Source organism: Oncorhynchus keta, chromosome 23 (assembly GCF_023373465.1).
Source record: "Oncorhynchus keta strain PuntledgeMale-10-30-2019 chromosome 23, Oket_V2, whole genome shotgun sequence".
Lineage (NCBI taxonomy): Eukaryota > Metazoa > Chordata > Actinopteri > Salmoniformes > Salmonidae > Oncorhynchus > Oncorhynchus keta.
In genome coordinates this window covers 40144622-40164474 of record NC_068443.1, presented here as the reverse complement: position 1 = coordinate 40164474, position 19853 = coordinate 40144622, and the positions used below count along the sequence as shown (strand labels likewise).

Here is a 19853-nt window from a genome sequence, read left to right as displayed (position 1 = left end):
TGTACATCAATATGCATGTGTGTGCCAGTGGTGTGGCCCTGACTGCAGTGTGTGTGTGTGTGTGTATGTGTGTATATATGTGCCCACGCACTTGCATCTGTGTGTGCCAATGTTGTGGCCCTTGCCTACTTGCCTACAGTGTGTGTGTCACTAACAACAACAGAGCTCTGGGCAGCTCTCAGCTCCCTCTCCTCTCCACTAACTCCTCTGTTTATTCCGCACAGTCTGTCGTCCCAGAGGGGAAGACAAAACAAACACAGCAGTCATAGACTAAACACACACCCGCGCACACAGCAGTGGGAGACGAAACACAGACATCAAGCGCTGCGTGACACAGCACGGCTAATGATAGCTCCGTCAGTCAGCGTTACACCATTCAATGACTTGAATGTCTCTCCGCCTGGGGTCCCTAGTCTGCATAGGTCAATAAGGACAGTCAAGCAATGAAAGACATACACAGTAAAAAACGTGTGTTGATATTTGTTTAGGAGAAGATAGCAGCCCAGGGTCACGATCGCTCCGTCTGTGTAGCGTCATTAATTACTTAATGGCTGTCTCTACTTCTGGAGTTTCTGTCTCAGGAGGGTAATGGGGAGGGTGATGGGGACAGTCAAGTCGGAAATTAATGATATTTGAAAGACATTAAAAAAATGGTGTCTAGATATTGAATTAGGAGGACATGGTACCTACAGTATATTAGCATGTTTGTGCTTCATGTCAAAATCATCCTTAAGGCCTCCCGAGTGGCGCAGTGGTCTAAGGCACTGCATCGCTGTGCTAGCTGTGCCACTAGAGAACCTGGTTCGAGTCCAGGCTCTGTCGAAGCCGGCCGTGACCGGGAGACCCATGGGGCGGCGCACAATTGGCCCCGCGTCGTCTGGGTTAGGGGAGGGTTTGGCCGGCAGGGATGTTCCTGTCCCATCGCACACTAGCGACTCCTGTGGCTGGACCGGGCGCAATGCACACTGACATGGCCGCCAGGTGTGTACGGTGTTTCCTCTGACACATTGGTGCGGCTGGCTTCCTGTTTGAGTGGGTGTTGTGTCAAGAAGCAGCGCGGCTTGGCTGGGTTGTGTTTCGGAGGACGCACGGTTCTTGAACTTCACCTCTCCTGAGTCCGTATGGGAGTTGCAGCGATGGGACAGGACTATAACTACCAATTGGATACCTCGAAATAGGGGTAAAAAAAATCACAAGTTGATTGTATAGCTCAATGATTTGGACATGATACGCGAAAATGCTAATATATTTGTGCAACAAATGCAAAAAAGTTAGCATTTGAAACAGTGGCCAGGTAAACAAAACCAAAGCATGGATTGCTGTCATGCATTGTCCATAGATTGCTTCAAAGTTCAATGCAGATGTTTTTATATCAATATCAAATCCTTTCTGGGTAACAACGGGTTAAGTGCCTTACTGTGATTCTATTCAAATAAATGGTAAAAAAAACAACAAAAATAGCTTCTTGGCAAAGCTCAATTTCTCAATAAATAATTTAGCTAGGAATGTCTGAGTGGGGATGGGGAAAACTGAAAACTAGCTGTTATTGGCAGAGAGGTTTGGAACATTCTTTCTTATTTGTCTATTAACACCATACCAAAGCTCCATCCCACCAAAACAGGCTGAATTTTCAGCTTTTACAAATTTCAGCTTTTACAATTTCACAGTATTATTCCAACCTCATAGTATGGAAATGTATATAAAACTAGTTGACTGCACTGGGCCTTTAAGGAAACCGATGTGTTATTTTGTAATTTGGGTGAACTACCCCTTTAACTTTTGTAGCTTGTATAACTATTGGCGTTACACAAATAGTCATTGTTCACCCTGGCTGATCCTAGGATAAATGGGACAAGGGTTGCAAAATTCCGGTAACTTTACAAAAATTCTCAGGTTTTCCAGAAATCCTGGTTGTAGGATTTTTGATTTCCTGCTCTTTCCTTCCTGATTCCGGTAATCTTCCAACTGGGAAACCTGGGAATTTTGGGAAAGTTACTATAATATGCAACCCTAACTGAAAGTATATAATTGAATAGACAATTGTCAGGCCTTCATTTCCCATCTTAACCCACATAGATAATTTTTTTATGACTTTATTTTTCCAGAATAAAGTTCTCTCTCTCTGCCCCTTCCCCTCTCTTTTCACCTCTCTCCTACCCTTCCACCCTCTAACTGTGTCTCCAACTTCTCATCGGCCTTTATTTCAGCTCATTATAAGCATTTCCACAGACACCTAGCTTATTCCTCTGCTCGCTCAACCCTTCACTCGCAAGATGTTCCCATTAGAGCGGCACACACCGGCAAAACCACACACACACTCTCTCACCTCAAACACGGCCAGTGCGTAGGGGTGTCCCAGTCTCTCTGAAGAGGACAGGTGTGTCCGGCGGTGAGCCCCGTTCAGGTCCACGCTGGAGATGAGGTGCAGCTTGGAGTCCACCCAGTACAGACGTCTGTTGGCTACATCTGATACACACACACACACACACACACACACACACACACACACACACACACACACACACACACACACACACACACACACACACACACACACACACACACACACACACTGATGGCCACTTGGGCAGACGTAAAGCTCCGAAAACACTGTTCATTATAATATTTAGTCAAACAATCAATTGGGGTTATATCAAGAAGTTTCAACTCGAAGGAGATGAGTTATCAACTGTACAAGTCTAAGTTCACTATGTAACAAAACTAGTGAAAACCAAACCAAAACAAGAAACTAAGGAAAAGCACTTTACAAATGGACTGTATTATCATTGTTAACATTGGAACAGTTATTTTGACTGCTGTAACACATCGTCAGTGTTAGAATCTTAATATCACACACAGAACTGGAGTTATAACCTTCCATTCTTTGAACGGTTTTCCCCCATTGACCCTCCTTTTCCCAACAGTTCGGCCTGCTCCGCTCCTTCTCCCCAGCTGATAATCACGCCCATAACTGCCTCGATACTGATCCTAAAGTATCCCAAAACTCATTTGAACCAATATAACAACAGATGAAATAAACGAGGTCAAGTATGATGTGGGAGAAAGGGAGAATGGGTGAGTTGTTGAGCGAGGGGAAGCGAACGATGCCTAATGATGTAATCACCAATTGTGAATGAAGAACAGGGCGGGCCATTCTATTGCATTGGTATACTCTAATCGTAATCTCTAAATGGCATGTACCCTATATCAGTCCACCAATCCAAGTAGTCTTATCAGTCTACTCTGACCTACTTGGAGTAGGCTACACAGTGAGAGCATGCGTAACTGTACATGCTGAACAGCTTTCAACACCTGGGAAAAGATTCACATCGGGCAGAAGGTGAGCGAGTATAGGAGAATGCGGTGATGAGGCTTGTAGAACCTGATGTTGTTGGCAAGGGGAGAAATGTCACCACGGGCAATTTCTTCACCTCATTGTCATTGGTCGAACAACTACTGCAAAGTAAACAAGCCCAGTCGGGCACCATGAACGACGTGAGATGGGAGAACCCTCCCTCTGCAAAATAAGGCACCTGCACAGCGGAAAACTGGAGACTATTAAGTAATACAAGCAAACAAAGGTCTGTTAAAGTGCCAAGCAAGTGACAGTTAAAAAGAATGTATCAACTGTTTGGACAAGGGATAACAGCTAAATTTAATCCAACTGATTCTATTGCGCAAAGATGCACTCAAAGTAAGCACGAGCTGACAATAATTGACAGTTTTTTACTACTGTCATATTGACAGATTCATTATAATTCATTATAATGCCAGAGCATGTGCAGACCAGCTGGCTGGTATGTTTACAGACACATTCAATCGCTCCCTATCCCAGTCTGCTGTTCCCACATGCTTCATGATGGCCACCATTATTTTTCCCCCCCAAGAAGGCAAAGATAACTGAACTAAATGACTACTTCTGTCATCATGAAGTGCTTTCTTTGAGAGACTAGTCAAGGATCATATCACCTCCTTACCGGCCACCATACCATCCCGTAGCACCTCCTTACCGGCCACCATACCACCCCGTAGCACCTCCTTACCGGCCACCATACCACCCCGTAGCACCTCCTTACCGGCCACCTCCTTACCGGCCACCATACCACCCCGTAGCACCTCCTTACAGGCCACCTCCTTACCGGCCACCATACCACCCCGTAGCACCTCCTTACCGGCCACCATACCACCCCGTAGCACCTCCTTACCGGCCACCTCCTTACCGGCCACCATACCACCCCGTAGCACCTCCTTACCGGCCACCTCCTTACCGGCCACCATACCACCCCGTAGCACCTCCTTACCGGCCACCTCCTTACCGGCCACCATACCACCCCGTAGCACCTCCTTACCGGCCACCTCCTTACCGGCCACCATACCATCCCGTAGCACCTCCTTACCGGCCACCTCCTTACCGGCCACCATACCATCCCGTAGCACCTCCTTACCGGCCACCTCCTTACCGGCCACCATACCACCCCGTAGCACCTCCTTACCGGCAACCATACCATCCCGTAGCACCTCCTTACCGGCCACCTCCTTACCGGCCACCATAGACCCACTTCAATTTGCATAAAGCCCTAACAGGCCCACAGACGACGCAATTGCCACCACACTGCCCTATCCCATCATGTACAACAGGAATACCTATGTAAGAATGCTGTTCATTGACTACAGCTCAGCATTCAACACCATAGTACCCACCAAGCTCAACATCAAGCTGGAGGCCCTGGGCCTCAACCCCACCCTGTGCAATTGGGTCCTGGACTTTGACGGGCCGCCCCCAGGTGGTGAAAGTAGGAAACAACATCTCCACCTCACTGACCATCAACACTAGGGCCCCACAAGGGTGCGTGCTCAGCCCACTCCTGTACTCCCTGTTCACCCATGACTGCGTGGCCATGCATGCCTCCAACTCAATCATCAAATTCGCAGACGACACAACAGTATGGGGCTTGATTGCCAAAAATGACGAGACAGCCTACAGGGAGGAGGTGAGGGCACTCGGAGTGTGGTGTCAGGAAAACACTCTCTCACTCAACGTCATTTACCACAAATGACGAGACAACCTACAGGGAGGAGGTGAGGGCACTCGGAGTGTGGTGTCAGGAAAACAACCTCTCACTCAACGTCAACAAAACAAAGGAGACGATCGTGGACTTCAGGAAGCAGCAGAGGGAGCAGCCCCCTATTCACATTGAAGGGACAGCAGTGGAGAAGGTGGAATGTTTTAAGTTCCTCGGTGTACACATCAACGACAAACTGAAATGGTCCACCCACACAGACAGTGTGGTGAAGAAGGCGCAACAGCACCTCTTCAACCTCAGGGGGCTGATGACATTTGGCTTGTTACCTAAAACCCTGACTAACATTTACAGATACACAATCAAGAGCATCCTGTTGGGCTGTATCACAGCCTGGTACGGCAACTGCTCCGCCCTCAACCGCAAGGCCCTCCAGAGGGTGGTGCGGTCTGCACAACGCGATCACTGGGGGAAAACTACCTGCCCTCCATGACTCCTATAGCACCCGATGTCACAGGAAGGCAAAAAAGATAATCAAAGACAACAGCTACCCGAGCCACTGCCTGTTCATATCGCTACCATCCAGAAGTAGAGGTCAGTACAGGTGCATCAAAGCTGGGCCCAAGAGACTGAAGAACAGCTTCCATCTCAAGGCCATCAGACTGCTAAACAGCAATCACTAACTCAGAGAGGCTGCTGCCTACATGGAAACCCAATCACTGGCCACTTTATCAAATGGATCACTAGTCGCTTTAAATTATGCCACTTTATATAATGCCACACAATGTTTACATATCTTACATTACTCACATCATTAATAGAGTTGAATTTGGAAGTTAACATACACCTTAGGCAAATACATTTCAACTCAGTTTTTCACCATTCCTGACATTTAATCTGAGTAAAGATTCCCTGTCTTAGGTCAGTTAGGATCACCACTTTATTTTAAGAATGTGAAATGTCAGAATAATAGTAGAGAGAATGATTTATTTCAGCTTTTATTTTTTTAATCACATTCCCAGTGGGTCAGAAGTTTACATACACTCAATTACTATTTGGTAGTATAGCATTTAAATTGTTTAACTTCGGTCAAATGTTTCTGGTAGCCTTCCACAAGCTTCCCACAATAAGTTGGGTGAATTTTGGCCCATTCCTCCTGACAGAGCTGGTGTAACTGAGTCAGGTTTGTAGGCCGACTTGCTCGCACACGCTTTTTCAGTTCTGCCCACAAATGTTCTATAGGATTGAGGTCAGGGCTTTGTGATGTCACTCCAATACCTTGACTTTGTTGCCCTTAAGCCATAACTTTGAAAGTATGCTTGGGGTTACTTATTTGCAACCAAGCTTTAACTTCCTGACTGATGTCTTGATGTTTCTTCAATATATCCACATCATTTTCCCCTCCTCATGATGCCATCTATTTTGTGAAGTGCACCAGTCCCTCCTGCAGCACCCCCACAACATGATGCTGCCACCCCTGCGCATCATGATTGGGATGGTGTTCTTCAGCTTGCAAGCCTCCTCCTTTTTCCTCCAAACATAATGATGGTCATTATGGCCAAACAGTTCTATTTTTGTTTCATCAGACCAGAGGACTTTTCTCCAAAAAGTACAATCTTTGTCCCCATGTGCAGTTGCAAATTGTAGTCTGTCTTTTTTAGGCAGTTTTGGAGCAGTGGCTTCTTCCTTGCTGAGCGGCCTCTCGGGTTATGTCGATATAGGACTCGATTTACTGTGGATATAGACACTTTTGTACCTGTTTCCTCCAGCATCTTCACAAGGTCCTGTTGTTTTGGGATTGATTTGCACTTTTCGCGCAAATCAAGGAGACAAAACGCGTCTCCTTCCCGAGCGGTATGACAGCTGCGTGGTCCCATGGTGTTTATACAAGCGTACTATTGTTTGTACAGATGAACGTGGAACCTTCGGGCATTTGGAAATTGCTCCCAAGGATGAACCAGATTTGTGGAGGTCTTGGCTGATTTCCTTTGATTTTCTTATGATGTCAAGCAAAGATGCACTGAGTTTGAAGGTAGGCCTTGAAATACATCCACAGGTACACCTCCAATTGACTCAAATTATGTCAATTAGCCTAACAGAAGCTTCTAAAGCCATGACATCATTTTTATGGCACAGTCAACTTAGTTTATGTAAACCTCTGACCTAGTGGAATTGTGATACAGTGAATTATAAGTGAAATAATGTGTCTACAAACAATTGTTAGAAAAATTACTTGTGTCGTGCACAAAGTAGATGTCCTAACCGACTTGCTAAAACTATAGTTTGTTAACAAGAAATGTGTGGAGTAGTTGAAAAACAAGTTTTAATGACTCCAACCTAAGTGTATGTAAACGTCCGACTTCAACTGTATTTTATACCATCTATCGCACCTTGCTGTCGCGTGTGCTCCCTCTCCGGCCTCTAGGTCACCAGGCTGCTCGTTAGGGCTCCCACCTGTCACCAGCGTTACGTGCATAATGACACTCACCTGGACACCATCACCTCCTCGATTACCTGCCCTTTAAATGTCACTCCCTTTGGTTTCTTCCCCAGTCATCATTGTAGCTGTCTCATGTCGGTGTGCTGTTTGTGTTACTTGTTTTGTTAATTCATTAATTCAATGTATTCACTCTCTGAACTTGCTTCCCGACTCTCAGCGTACATCGTTACCCTTGCCTATGCAGCTCGGCCATCGCTCATCCATATATTTTTTGGACATATTCTCATTCACCCCTTTTAAATTTGTGTGTATTAGGTAGATTTTGGGGAACTGTTAGATTACTTGTTAGATATTCCTGCACTGTCAGAACCAGAAGCACAAGCATTTCGCTACCCTCACATTAACATCTGCTAACCATGTGTATGTGTCCAATACATTTTTTATTTGAATGTCTTTGTGCTGATTTTCACTATTTATCAAGGTCACTTGGCACTCATAATGTTTAGGCTACTGATGTTTTCATCATTTGACCATGCGTCCCGGTGATTGGTGATTTTTATTTTGTCGTAATAAGAAGCTGTTACCGTGTTCCAACACATATGCATTCTGTTTCATCGTTGTAACAAAGGCACTCCATGAATAAAATTGATTGAACACTTGAATGTTGTGTTTTTACAAAAAGCCTGCATAACACAATGAAAATTCAGTTGTGTTATAAAATAATAATATTAGTATTCTAATGTTACCCAAGGCCTTATTATTTTTGCGATAGCATATATGAAATGTATTAATTACACTGTTAAAATGTTGCAGTCACAATGACTGCTCATTAGTTTGAGGCCCAGCGGTTCTGGTGTTAAAAGGTTTCTAAGGCGCACAGATATAGAGGAAAAAATATTTTTAAGCTCGCTTGAAAAAAACATATTTTATTGTTAAAACTAAAGCATTTCAGCAAAGGATTTCAACAGGGTAAATCTCACGCGGCGCCTCCTCTTGACAACGCTTCGCTTGAAATTTGCATAAAGTAGAGCAGAGCTGAACTTTTTCGACCACTCCGCTAGCAGGATTCTCACCGCTTTACCTTCCTACAATCCCCCGCATATCTCGCTGGGGGCAGAACTTCTAATGCCGAATTTGTTGTTGGTGAAAACCCACTGTAAGGCGCTCACCTAAAAGTGGTGTTGTGTAACCCCCCCCCCCGTGTGTGCGTGCGTGTGTGCGTCTGGGTCTGCCTGGATCTGTTTGTGTTTGTGTTTGTGTGTGTACATATGTGACCATATATGCGAGTCTGTGTGAGAGTGTGCGCGCCCTCTTACCTAGGGTGATGCCGTTGGGCCACTCGATGTTGTCGGACACCAAGACCTGTCGGTCCACCCCATTCATCCCAGCCTTCTCAATCTTGGCCCGGGTGCCCCAGTCAGACCAGTACATGAACCTGGGGAGAGGAATGGTGGTCCTCTGTAGATCAGTTGGTAGAGCGCTTGCAAAGCCAGGATAGTGGGTTGATCCCCGTGACCACCATTAGGTAAAATGTATGCCTGCATGACTAAGTCGGCTTGGAAAAAAAGCATCTGCTAAATGGCCTATATTATGATAGTCTAGGGAAACCAACACGAAATCAAGCTGTTTACTGCTGTATGCATGTTTACACAGACATACATACTCTCTACATATTGACAAACATTCACATCGGTGTCCAACTCATGTTCGTTCGTCCTCATTGACGACAATGGCAATGCTAAAACATATCACAAGTACAGTGACTGTGCTGACAGCTGGTGAGGTCATATCTGTGCCTGTAACACTCTGTGGTGCAGTGGACATTATATATTACTGGTGGAAGTTCTGCCAGAGCAGGAGCTCGTTTTTCACCTGTGCTCTTGTCTTTTCAACATGGCATTGTTGGTCTTCTTGATTCACGAGGTGGTTGCACCAACATGACCACAAACCAACACACAACCCCCTACACTTACCCGTGCTGGGGGTCCAGGGCTATGGCTCTGGGCTCGCTGAGTTCCGTGTCCACCAGCACCCTCCTCTTGAGGCCGTCGTAGGCCGAGGCCACCGAGACGGTCTTGTGGCCCGAGTCGGTCCAGTAGAGGTTGTGCTGGACCCAGTCTAGGGCCAGGCCCTCGGGGGAGAGGAGAGAGCCAGAGTCCACCAGAGTCACCTGCTGGGACGGGACACTGGCCTCCGGGATCAGAGCACTGTGGGAGAGAGTGTGTGGGAGAGAGTGTGTGGGAGAGAGTGTGGGAGAGAGTGTGGGGAGAGAGTGTGGGAGAGAGTGTGTGGGAGAGTGTGTGGGAGAGAGTGTGGGAGAGTGTAAAAAGAAAATCACACTCAAAGACTTGCACCAGCTACCTCGAAAGTAAGAGCCAGGATTCAACGCAGATAGATAACCTGTGCACTGTGAATCCATTTTAAAGGGGATTTAAACTTGAGCAAACGTCAGACTGGTAACGGTCTGCCAGAGGAGGTTTATATCCCTGCTGAAGACACTTTCATAAAGGTTCTTTTTACATGTGTGATTTTAATTAGCCGTCTTTTATTCAAATCAGTTCTTTAAATATGCAACAAGTGTTTTGTGTCATTATGTTGAGCCATTTTCTTCTGACAAATTAAGTTCCAACTGTAATGTTGTGTTTGCCGAAACATAATAGATTTACCGGAGGGTTACTGGGAGCTAGCTCTCAAAACATGAAGAGGAAAAACCAAAAAAGGCAAAATGCAAAACTTCATTTAACGCCACAATATAATAACCTGTTTATGTTTTCCCTATAAACAATAACTTAACTACCCTAATAAAGTTGTCACTGTGGCTATTAGTAGGATTGGCTGCAGGCCTATGGAGGCAGAACGCATCAGCCCTCCAACTGGCTCCGACAGTTGAACTTGAGGTGAGGAAGAATGTTTTAGGCCTACCAGAGTTACAATCTAACAATATAATATATCAAAAACAAGTTAGCTTCCTTTTGTATGCTTCAGCTGTATAGCGGACGCTTGTTGGTATTGGGAACATATTGCTGGCACATCTCGATCTTTCTCTTGGTCTCTCTAGGGCGAGGAGGAAGCTTCTCTTCCTTTATATATTGGTTTTTTGCAATATTAATATCATACAGTGGATGCAAGCTTATAGGCCTTACATGCAAGCAATGCCCTGATGAATTTAGCGCTTAAATCTCCGAGGGGGCAATTCATGTTTCAGGAAAGTAAAAACCAATAAAACAATAGGCTATAAAGTTTTGAATATGCTACACACATCGAAACACAACACATATTTTTGTTGTTGTTATATGCCATTTTTAAGGACATGTAACTGTGGGTCATTTGGACAATATTGCTTGTTTATTGACGGCACTGGCAGCACCCAGTCGGCGGTTTCTTTCGCTCTTTCGTTCTACTCCCAGATCTGAAAGGGTCTCTGGGAAAGGGTCTCTGTTTGTGTCTTATTATCAAACAGGCCTTTTCAGAACGGGTCTGACTGTCCTCGGGTTCATTCTGAGCGGGTCTGTTTTTAAAAAATGTATAACGGGTCAGGTGGGAAAGCCAAAGATCCAATTCAGAACAGAATTAACTTTTTGGACCCGTGAAGACCTCTAGTGCACAGGTGTGTTGGTTTGTGTTGGTCTGTGTTGGTTTGAATCTCTGCTTCAATTGCTGATGGTCCTAGTGGTGCCAGTAACAGAGTGACACTTGTGGCTGGCCATGGCTTAACGAAATAAATTAACCTTGTTCATTTCAAAGGGTTCATCTCACAGTCAGTCTCTGTAGGTGAGACACTGTATCCAGAATAGCAGCTGTCCACACAGGGAGCTGTCCTACAAGCTAATGACTGGGCACTTTTACAACAGGGGAGATGAGTATAGGTAATGCATATAGATTCCAGTTCTCTGATATACTGTCCCAATTAGCACACTCCCATGTGGGATAAGAGACACCAGGTAGAGGTTAGAGAGGTATGAGTTCATTAAATGTGACTGGCTCCCACCCAAGTAGGAAAAAAATGATAATATAAGAATTTACATAATCCACTAGATGAATCCATATTAATCCAATCCATCTGTGTTGAAATGCATTCAGATGAACAACTTTTGAAATATATTTACATTTACATTTAAGTCATTATTTATTTTTCAAGACGAAACAGTTTAAAAAACAAAGCAATCCTAAGAGGTGATTGCATAAGGACATTAGTGAGTGAGGGAGCGAGTGATTGTCCTTCCCAAAGTTCATAGGTTAACTATCCGGAAAGGGGTCAGATTTTTTCCCCTCAAAGTTCCCAGGTGGGAATCAGGAGGCAATGCTTCATTTGGAAATCCTCCAAGTAGAATCTCTGAAAAACCTGTGAACTTGGGGAAAGTTTCAGGAATTTTGTAAATTGCAACCCTAAGGTCAAGTGTCAGAACCAGTACCTGTAGATGTTGCGGTGGAAGCGGTCGCACCAGAACAGGCGGTTGTTGGCCACGTCTATGTCAAGCGCCACAGCGTTTTTCTGGGTTGCCAGCACCTGGCTGTAATCCTTCTTCACTGGGTCCACCCGACGGATCTCATGGCGGTTGGTGAACATCAGGTAGGGAGACTTCCCTGTAGAAGGGAAAGTGGAGAGGTCAACTTATTTCAGCCATTTTCTATGGCCAGAATTCAAATTCTATGGCCCATCTTCCTGGGCTCTTTCTACGGAAGGGGTGAGAAAGTATTCACACCCCTTGACTTTTCCAATCAAATCTCCTTTTACAACAGGTGTAGAACTTGCAGTGAAATGCTTACTTACAAGACCTTAACCAACATTGCAGTTTTAATGAAATAAGAGTTAATAAAATATTTACTAGATAAACTAAAGTAAAAAAGTAACAATAACCGAGTCAATGTGTGGGGGTACAGGTTAGTCAAGGTAAATTAGGTAATATGTACATGTAGGTAGGGGTAAACAGTGAGTAGCAGCAGTGTAAAATACAAATAGTCAAATTGATTAATTACGGCTCAGGGGTAGCAGCTGTTAAGTAGCGTTACCCAGAAAGACTTACCCAGAAAGACTCACAGCTGTAAACCATTCTACTGCCAATGTTTGTCTATGGAGATTGCAAGGCTGTGTGTTAGATCTTATACACCTGTCAGCAACGGGTGTGGCTGAAATAGCCTAGTCCACATGGCGTACATGATACGCAAGTGCACACTGTATAGACGCTTGCCAACAAAAAAACTCAAAAGCTAGTGGAGCAGGATAAAGAAACATCATCTAATTAAACCACACTACTTTCCTATCTAGCTTTAGCGACAGAGTGACGTATTTACATTCGGAATCAATCTAATTACGCTCACATGCCCTCAGGGTACCAAGGTGAGTCACAGCAGTTTAGCTCATTACAACAAATTATTTCTAATAGCGTGACATGAGTACCTCTCCAAAATAACAATGCCAAGAGGGTCATTTCTGTCATTCCTGTCTCCTCAGAAAATAATCTCCAAAAGCTTGAAGAGAGAGAGGAATTGAGAGAAGAGGAGAGAAGAGGCCATGTTTACATTCTTAAAAAAGCATTTCCTAATTGGAAGGAGTGGGAGAGTTACACACAGCGCTGATTCACCGACTAAAGAAGCAGCGGTGTGTGTGTGTGTCAGTGAGTGCGTGAATGAGTGAGTTTGTGAATGAGTGAGTTTGTGAATGAGTGAGTTTGTGAATGAGTGAGTTTGTGAATGAGTGAGTGAGGGAGTGTGACTAAAGTAGCAGCGGGTCCCTCAAGCCTGTCGACTGCTGTGATATTACTCTCATTAAAATGCACTAATATCATTCAGCATGGCTGGGCTGTGTGTGTGTGTAAGTATGAGAGTGTGTGTGTGTGTGTGTGTGTGTGTGTGTGTGTGTGTGTGTGTGTGTGTGTGTGTGTGTGTGTGTGTGTGTGTGTGTGTGTGTGTGTGTGTGTGTGTGTGTGTGTGTATGTGTGTGTGTGTGTGTGTGTGTGTAAGTATGAGAGTGTGTGTGTGTGTGTGTGTGTGTGTGTGTGTGTGTGTGTGTGTGTGTGTGTGTGTGTGTGTGTGTGTGTGTGTGTGTGTGTGTGTGTGTGTGTGTGTGTGTGTGTGTGTAAGTATGAGAGTGTGTGTGTGTGTGTGTGTGTGTGTGTGTGTGTGTGTGTGTGTGTGTGTGTGTGTGTGTGTGTGTGTGTGTGTGTGTGTGTGTGTGTGCGTGTGTGTGTGAATCAGTAGTCAAACTGACACTTGTTAGGTGTTTTAGATGAACTACGTTCGAACCCAGGTGCATGAAAAGACAACGAGGAGCAACAAGATAATTCAGAGGAAAACGTAAGTGCTTCTTTGTTATCAAAAAAACAATATGGCATTAAAACCTTTATATGGGTGCTACGGGTGTCGTTTCTTTCCTGAAATACAGAAACACCTAATTGAACCTCTTGGGTGCTTGTTGATGCAGCAAACAGAGAGCGGATATAACCTTATGATCTTTCTGTATAAATATTCAATTTTTTTCTCCAGCTCCTGTGCCACACATCCATAGGCACTAGATCTCAGGAGAATGGATATGAACAACGCTGAAAGCTCCACCTTGCCATCTGACAGTCTAGGTGGAATTTGAACCATACTGCTTACACCTATCCAATTCTACATGAGTGCTTAAGGGGTATGGGCTAGGGATCGGTTTGGGGTTAATCTCTTTTCCTCCTCCCTCCCTCCCTATCCCCCTTCCCTCCCGCTGTCACTCACCCTCTGCCTTGCCGGTCTTGGTGACGGGGTCCATCTCATAGCCTTCGTAGCACTCATACTTGATGTCTCTACCTCCCTCTCTCTCTCTCCCTCTCTCTGTCCTTCCCTTCATTCCTTCCTCCCTCTGCTTCAACCCTCACTCTCTCCCTTCCCCCCTGCTGTCACTCACCCTCTGCCTTGCAGGTCTTGGTGACGGGGTCCATCTCATAGCCTTGGTAGCATTCACACTTGAAGTCTCCCTTGTAGTTGATGCAGATCTGGCTGCAGGCGTTGGGGCTCTCGCACTCATCAATGTCTGGGGTGGAATGGAAGAGGGGGTTATCAATCACACAGGACTCTAATGGTGGAGGTGTGTATGTTGGTTGGTTGGTTCTTATATCCTTGTGAGGACCTAAAATCCCCCAAAGTCCCCATAAGAATAGAAAAAAAAACAAGGACAATCCTCCCTCGTGGGGACATTTCCCACGTCCCCATGAGGACAAAGGCTATTTTAAGCTTATGGGGTTAGGTTCAGGGTTACAATTAGTGTTGGGGTAAGGAGTTAGTGGTTAGGTTTAGGGTTATGGGTTAAGGTTAGAGTTAAGGTGAGGATGGAAACACATTTTAGGTCTCCACGAGGACAGAATAATATAATGTGTGTGTTTGTATGTGGGTGCAGTTCTGAATTTAATGTGGGGGGCAAAGAGCTGTCACCTTGGACCGACCAGATCTCGCTTGGTAAAATAAAAGGTGATCAATCAATTCTGTGGCTTAAAAGCTGTACTTTGAAGAGAGAAATTGAAATTCAAAAAGAGAGGTGAAAACATGAGACCGTATCTGTGGGTTCAAGTCTTCACATTTCTTCCAACAGATAACAGCCTAACTTTGAGTGAGATGGAGAAACGATACTGATAAAAAAGGAATGGAATTTCGAGAAGGGGGTATGAAGGTCACGGTACTATTTATGTGCGTGTGTCTATACTGTGCTGTGTGTGTCTATACTGTACTGTGTGTGTCTCTCTGTGTGTGTGTGTGTGTGTGTTGGCATCTGTATTCTGTCGTATGTGTGTGTGCACGCTCTCAATATTCACCTCCACATGTCCTCTTGTCCAGTAGCTGGTACCCGGTGGGACAATGGCACTCGTAGCCGATTGGTCGATCCAGGCAGATGTGAGAGCAGCCGCCATTGTTGAGAGTGCACTCGTTGAGTCCTGGGAGACAGAGGTCAGATATAACCACTAAGAAAGGCCTTTTAGCACCTGGGTCATGTCCATTCAGCACCAAACAATAGAAAACGGACTGAAACAGCGATGGACTACATGGACTTAACACTTTTTCTGGTGCGTGCCCAAGCGAACACAACCATGACAGTTAACTGAGAGAGTGGCCCAATTCCATTTCTCAGTCTCCGTTCCGTCGCTCAGCCCACTTGCTCAGTTCTACTCCATGGAATCTCCCTCGAGTTCCGAAGGAGTTAACACCATCCTATGGAGTGCCCTTAAAACAATTTGTTTGGAAGCTTCTCAGCATCTCTGATCCTCCACAATGCCCAGCTTTCTCCTCTCCTCTTCGGTAAAAACCCAATCAAATAGCTGCCAGTCAAGTTGTGCTCACATGTTCCCGCACTGTTTTGAATTAGGACTGAGCGAGCGAAGGAAGCGAATGAATGAAAGCATTCAGGAAGTGAATTAGGCATAATTCAATAAAAAAATATTAATTTATCACCAATTAAACAATCAAGGATGTCTGAAAAATACTTTCCACCAATAATGGCAGATCAGTGAATAACAGCGTATCCCAGCGGTTTCCAAACTAGGGGTCGCGTGATATGAAAATGGGGTTGAGGGAGTATTTCCAAAATCATGATATTATATATATAGATACAGTACATACACTACATGACCAAAAGTATGTGGACTTCGAATGTGTCATTCCAAAATCATGGGCATTAATATAGAGTTGGTCCCCCCTTTGCTGCTAGAACAGCCTCCACTCTTCTGGAAAGGTTTTCCCACTAGATGTTGGAACATTGCTGAGGGGACTTGCTTCCATTCGGCCACAAGAGCATTCGTGAGGTCAGGCACTGATGTTGGGCGATTAGGCCTGGCTCGCAGTCGGTGTTCCAATTTATCCCCAAGGTGTTCGATGGGGTTGAGGTCAGGGCTCTGCACAGAATCGTCTAAATGTCATTGTATGCTGTAGCATTAAGATTTCCCTTCACTGGAACTAAGGGGCCTACCACTGTGCTGTGAGGCCTACCACTTTGCAGCTGAACCGTTGTTGCTCCTAGACGTTTCCAATTCCCAATAACAGCACAGTTGACCGGTGCAGCTCTGGCAGGGCAGAATTCTGCCAGAGCTGAACAAAATCATTGTAATTTGGTTAACCTTAAAAATCTAAAATGAAAATAATTCAAATCTAAAAGACAAAATTAAACCACAGAGCCACCTTACATAATGGGAAATACTAATAATAATAATGGGAAACTTGACCCTCCCACGGTGAATGGCTACACTATGAAACCACAGACTACTGCAGAGACTTTGATATTACCAGCCGCAATTGACATGTGTTACGGCCGCCGTCGGAATGAGACCAAGGCGCAGCATACATCTTTCTTTATTTTACATGAACACCAAAAAAAACGATAAACGACCGTAACGTTCTGCAGGCTACACAGTAACTGAACAAAAACAAGATCTCACAAACTCAGTTGGAAAACATGCTGCCTAAGTAAGATTCCCAATCAGAGACAACAATAGACAGCTGCCTCTGATTGGGAACCATACCTACGCCAACAAAGAAATAGAAAACTAGAATGCCCACCAAAATCACACCCTGACCTAATCAAATAGAGAAATAAAAAGACTCTCTTAAGGTCAGGGCGTGACAATATGGTGAAAAAATTGTGCGGGGAGGCAAAGGCACAGAAACTCAGATCAGTACTGTAGTCAGATAACACTGTTAAACGAAGAATTGACGCTATTGCTAGCAATCAAGAGGAAACTCTGAGTGAATGACTCAAAAACCTCCCCAGCTCATGCTCTCCAAATGATAAATGTCCTTGAATTTGTTGACGATAAACAGATTCCATATGGGATCGAATGCTTTTTCACAGATGGGGCTCCATCTATCATGGCCTCTGCACTCTAGTTATGAATGAGTCTCCCTCTGCCATATGGACGCACTGTATGATACCCATACAATTGGCGGCAAAAGAGCTGGGCACAGAACTCCGAGATACTGCAGCAGGTAACTTCGATTGTAAACTACATCTAACTACATCCACTGCGCTAGATGTGTTTGTTTGCAATACTATGTGGAGATATGACGCCAGAGAGCATGATGATGTTCTATTTCACACAGGCTTGGTGGTTATCGAGGGGGGTTGAATAAAAGATCTGGTTGACTTTCTGAGTAAAGAAAAGAAAATAACAGAAAACAGCATCAGTAAGTGTCCCACACGAGTGATGACTGCTCACCTCCAACGCTTGGGAAAGCACTTTGGGACGGACCTACTTCCCAATCCGTTTGACTGTGATTCTGGATCAGTTGACATGCCAGTGAGTGGAATCAAACAGCTGATCGGGCTGTGGTGACCGAATGCTACAGACAACGCATTCATGGGTCACTACAGTGGAGTTTTGGTTCCTGACTCAAAAGGGTCTTGCCGTCTCCCTCTGAGCATGAAAACAACTGGGAACTCAGAACTGGGAAATCGGAAATCTCAGACGTCAGTGCGTTCACTGAACTGATCACTTTGAACGGCAATCCAACTCGGGAACTCAGGCCTCTTTCTGGAGCTCTGACTTTCCGACCTAAAGATCTCGGGAACTGGATTCAGTACTCTCATCTGCATTAAAACCAAAAAAAAATAACGATCAGGCCTCTTTGGTGGAGCTCTGACTTTCCCACCTCAAAGATCACTGACGCCAGAGAGGCTGACCTCGGTTGCCAAAATATATCAAAATGGTTTGGGAGGCCCTGGGCTAGCCCAAGGAAAAGAAGAAAGACACATCACAATCAATTTGTCACACCTAGTGTGTGTGAAAGGTGTTCAATGTGGGAGGTGACAAACACTCCTCTCTACACACTGGTTTTGACACAGTTTTCACACTCACACACAAAAGGACCATCCTGTCACACACACACACACACACACACACACACACACACACACACACACACACACACACACACACACACACACACACACACACACACACACACACACACACACAGGTATCTTAATAAGGTGTTGGGACACCACGATCCAGAACAGCTCCAATGTACCTTGGCATAAATTCTACAAGTGTCTGGAACTCTATGGGACAGATGTGACACCATTCTTCAATGAGAAATACCCTAATTTGTTGATTTGTTTGATGGTGGTGGAAAACGCTGTCTCAAGCACCACTCCAGAATCTCCCATAAGTGTTCAGCTGGGTTTAGATCGACTGAGCATATGGTTTACATCATTTTCATTCTCATCAAACCATTCAGTGACCACCCGTGCCCTGTGGATGGGGGAATTGTCATCCTATGGGGGGCATAGCCATGGTAGCCAAAATAATGGCCTGCCCAACATTTTTATACATGACCCTAAGCATGATGGGACGTTAATTAACTTGAGAATCACACCTGTTTGGAAGCCAGTGCTTCCAATACACTTTGTATCCCTCATTTACTCAAGTGTTTCCATTATTTTGGCAGTTACCTGTATGTGCACACACACACACACACACACACACACACACACACACACACACACACACACACACACACACACACACACACACACACACACACACACACACACACACACACACACACACACACACACACACACACACACACACACACTTTCTCTCTCTATCCCTTTTTTATCTCCCTCCCTCCATCGGCGCTCCTCATAAGCTCACCCCGGAGATAAAAGCAGCATCTGCCCGTGTTCAAATGAGAAAGGCTGTATCAGGAAACAGCATTCAATCAATACTTGTGGTAATAGGCTTTTCTTTCTAATGGAACGGTAAAATATCAAATACATAAAAACACACGCCTGAGCGCACCGAGAAATACACTCCGCTCTATTTTTTCAGCGTTAAGGTTGAGGGGAGTAAATTGGAGTAAATTGGGGCCCATTATCCTGGCCGCTGTGTGTGTGTTTGTGTATGTGTGCTTATAAATATGCGTATAAATGTGTGTGCGTGTGTGTCGTGTCTGTGTATACATGTTTGTGTGAGTATATAGGTGTGTGCGTGCTGTGCGTGTGTGTGGTTTACGGCATCTGTGTTTTGGTGTGTCTACCGTATGCTGTATAAACATGAGTGTGTTTGCTGGGCTGCTCCGCTTTAAGGGGAACATCTTGCCAGTGAAGGGTTGAGCGAGCACAGGGATGAGCTAGGTGTCTGTGGACACGCTTTTAATGAGCTGCAATAAAGGCTGATGAGATCCTGAGTCGGAGAGACAGAGGAGGGAGGGAAGGAGAGAGAGGAAAAGGAGAAGAGAGAGGGGGAGGGGCAGAGAAAGAGAGAGATGGGGCAGGAGAGGGGGAGAGATGGAGAAAGGGAGAGGGGGAGGAAGGGAAGATAAAAAAATAAGAGAAAAGGAGTTAAAAAGAGACGAGACAGACGGAGAGACAGAAAAAATAAAGAGAGAACGAGAGAAGGGAGAGGAGCTCCCTTTGGGATTTCTGTTTCGGT

At 45.0% G+C, this 19853-nt stretch overlaps 2 protein-coding genes across 3 annotated transcripts in view; one reads left to right on the top strand and one right to left on the bottom strand.

Moving 5' to 3' along the window:
• The window catches only part of LOC118402313 (low-density lipoprotein receptor-related protein 8-like), a 189453-nt gene that overhangs the window by 18769 nt on the left and 150831 nt on the right, over positions 1-19853 (bottom strand). For both annotated transcript variants that reach the window (XM_035800420.2, XM_052477208.1), the window contains 6 exons: positions 15243-15362; positions 14342-14467; positions 11874-12045; positions 9435-9668; positions 8778-8896; positions 2327-2466 (listed from right to left, as the gene is read on the bottom strand). In XM_035800420.2, coding sequence (XP_035656313.2) covers positions 2327-2466; positions 8778-8896; positions 9435-9668; positions 11874-12045; positions 14342-14467; positions 15243-15362 — 911 coding nt within the window. The remainder of the gene's footprint in view (positions 1-2326; positions 2467-8777; positions 8897-9434; positions 9669-11873; positions 12046-14341; positions 14468-15242; positions 15363-19853) is intronic.
• The window catches only part of LOC127911058 (uncharacterized), a 441684-nt gene that overhangs the window by 283924 nt on the left and 137907 nt on the right, over positions 1-19853 (top strand). The gene's annotated exons all lie outside the window — the stretch shown is intronic.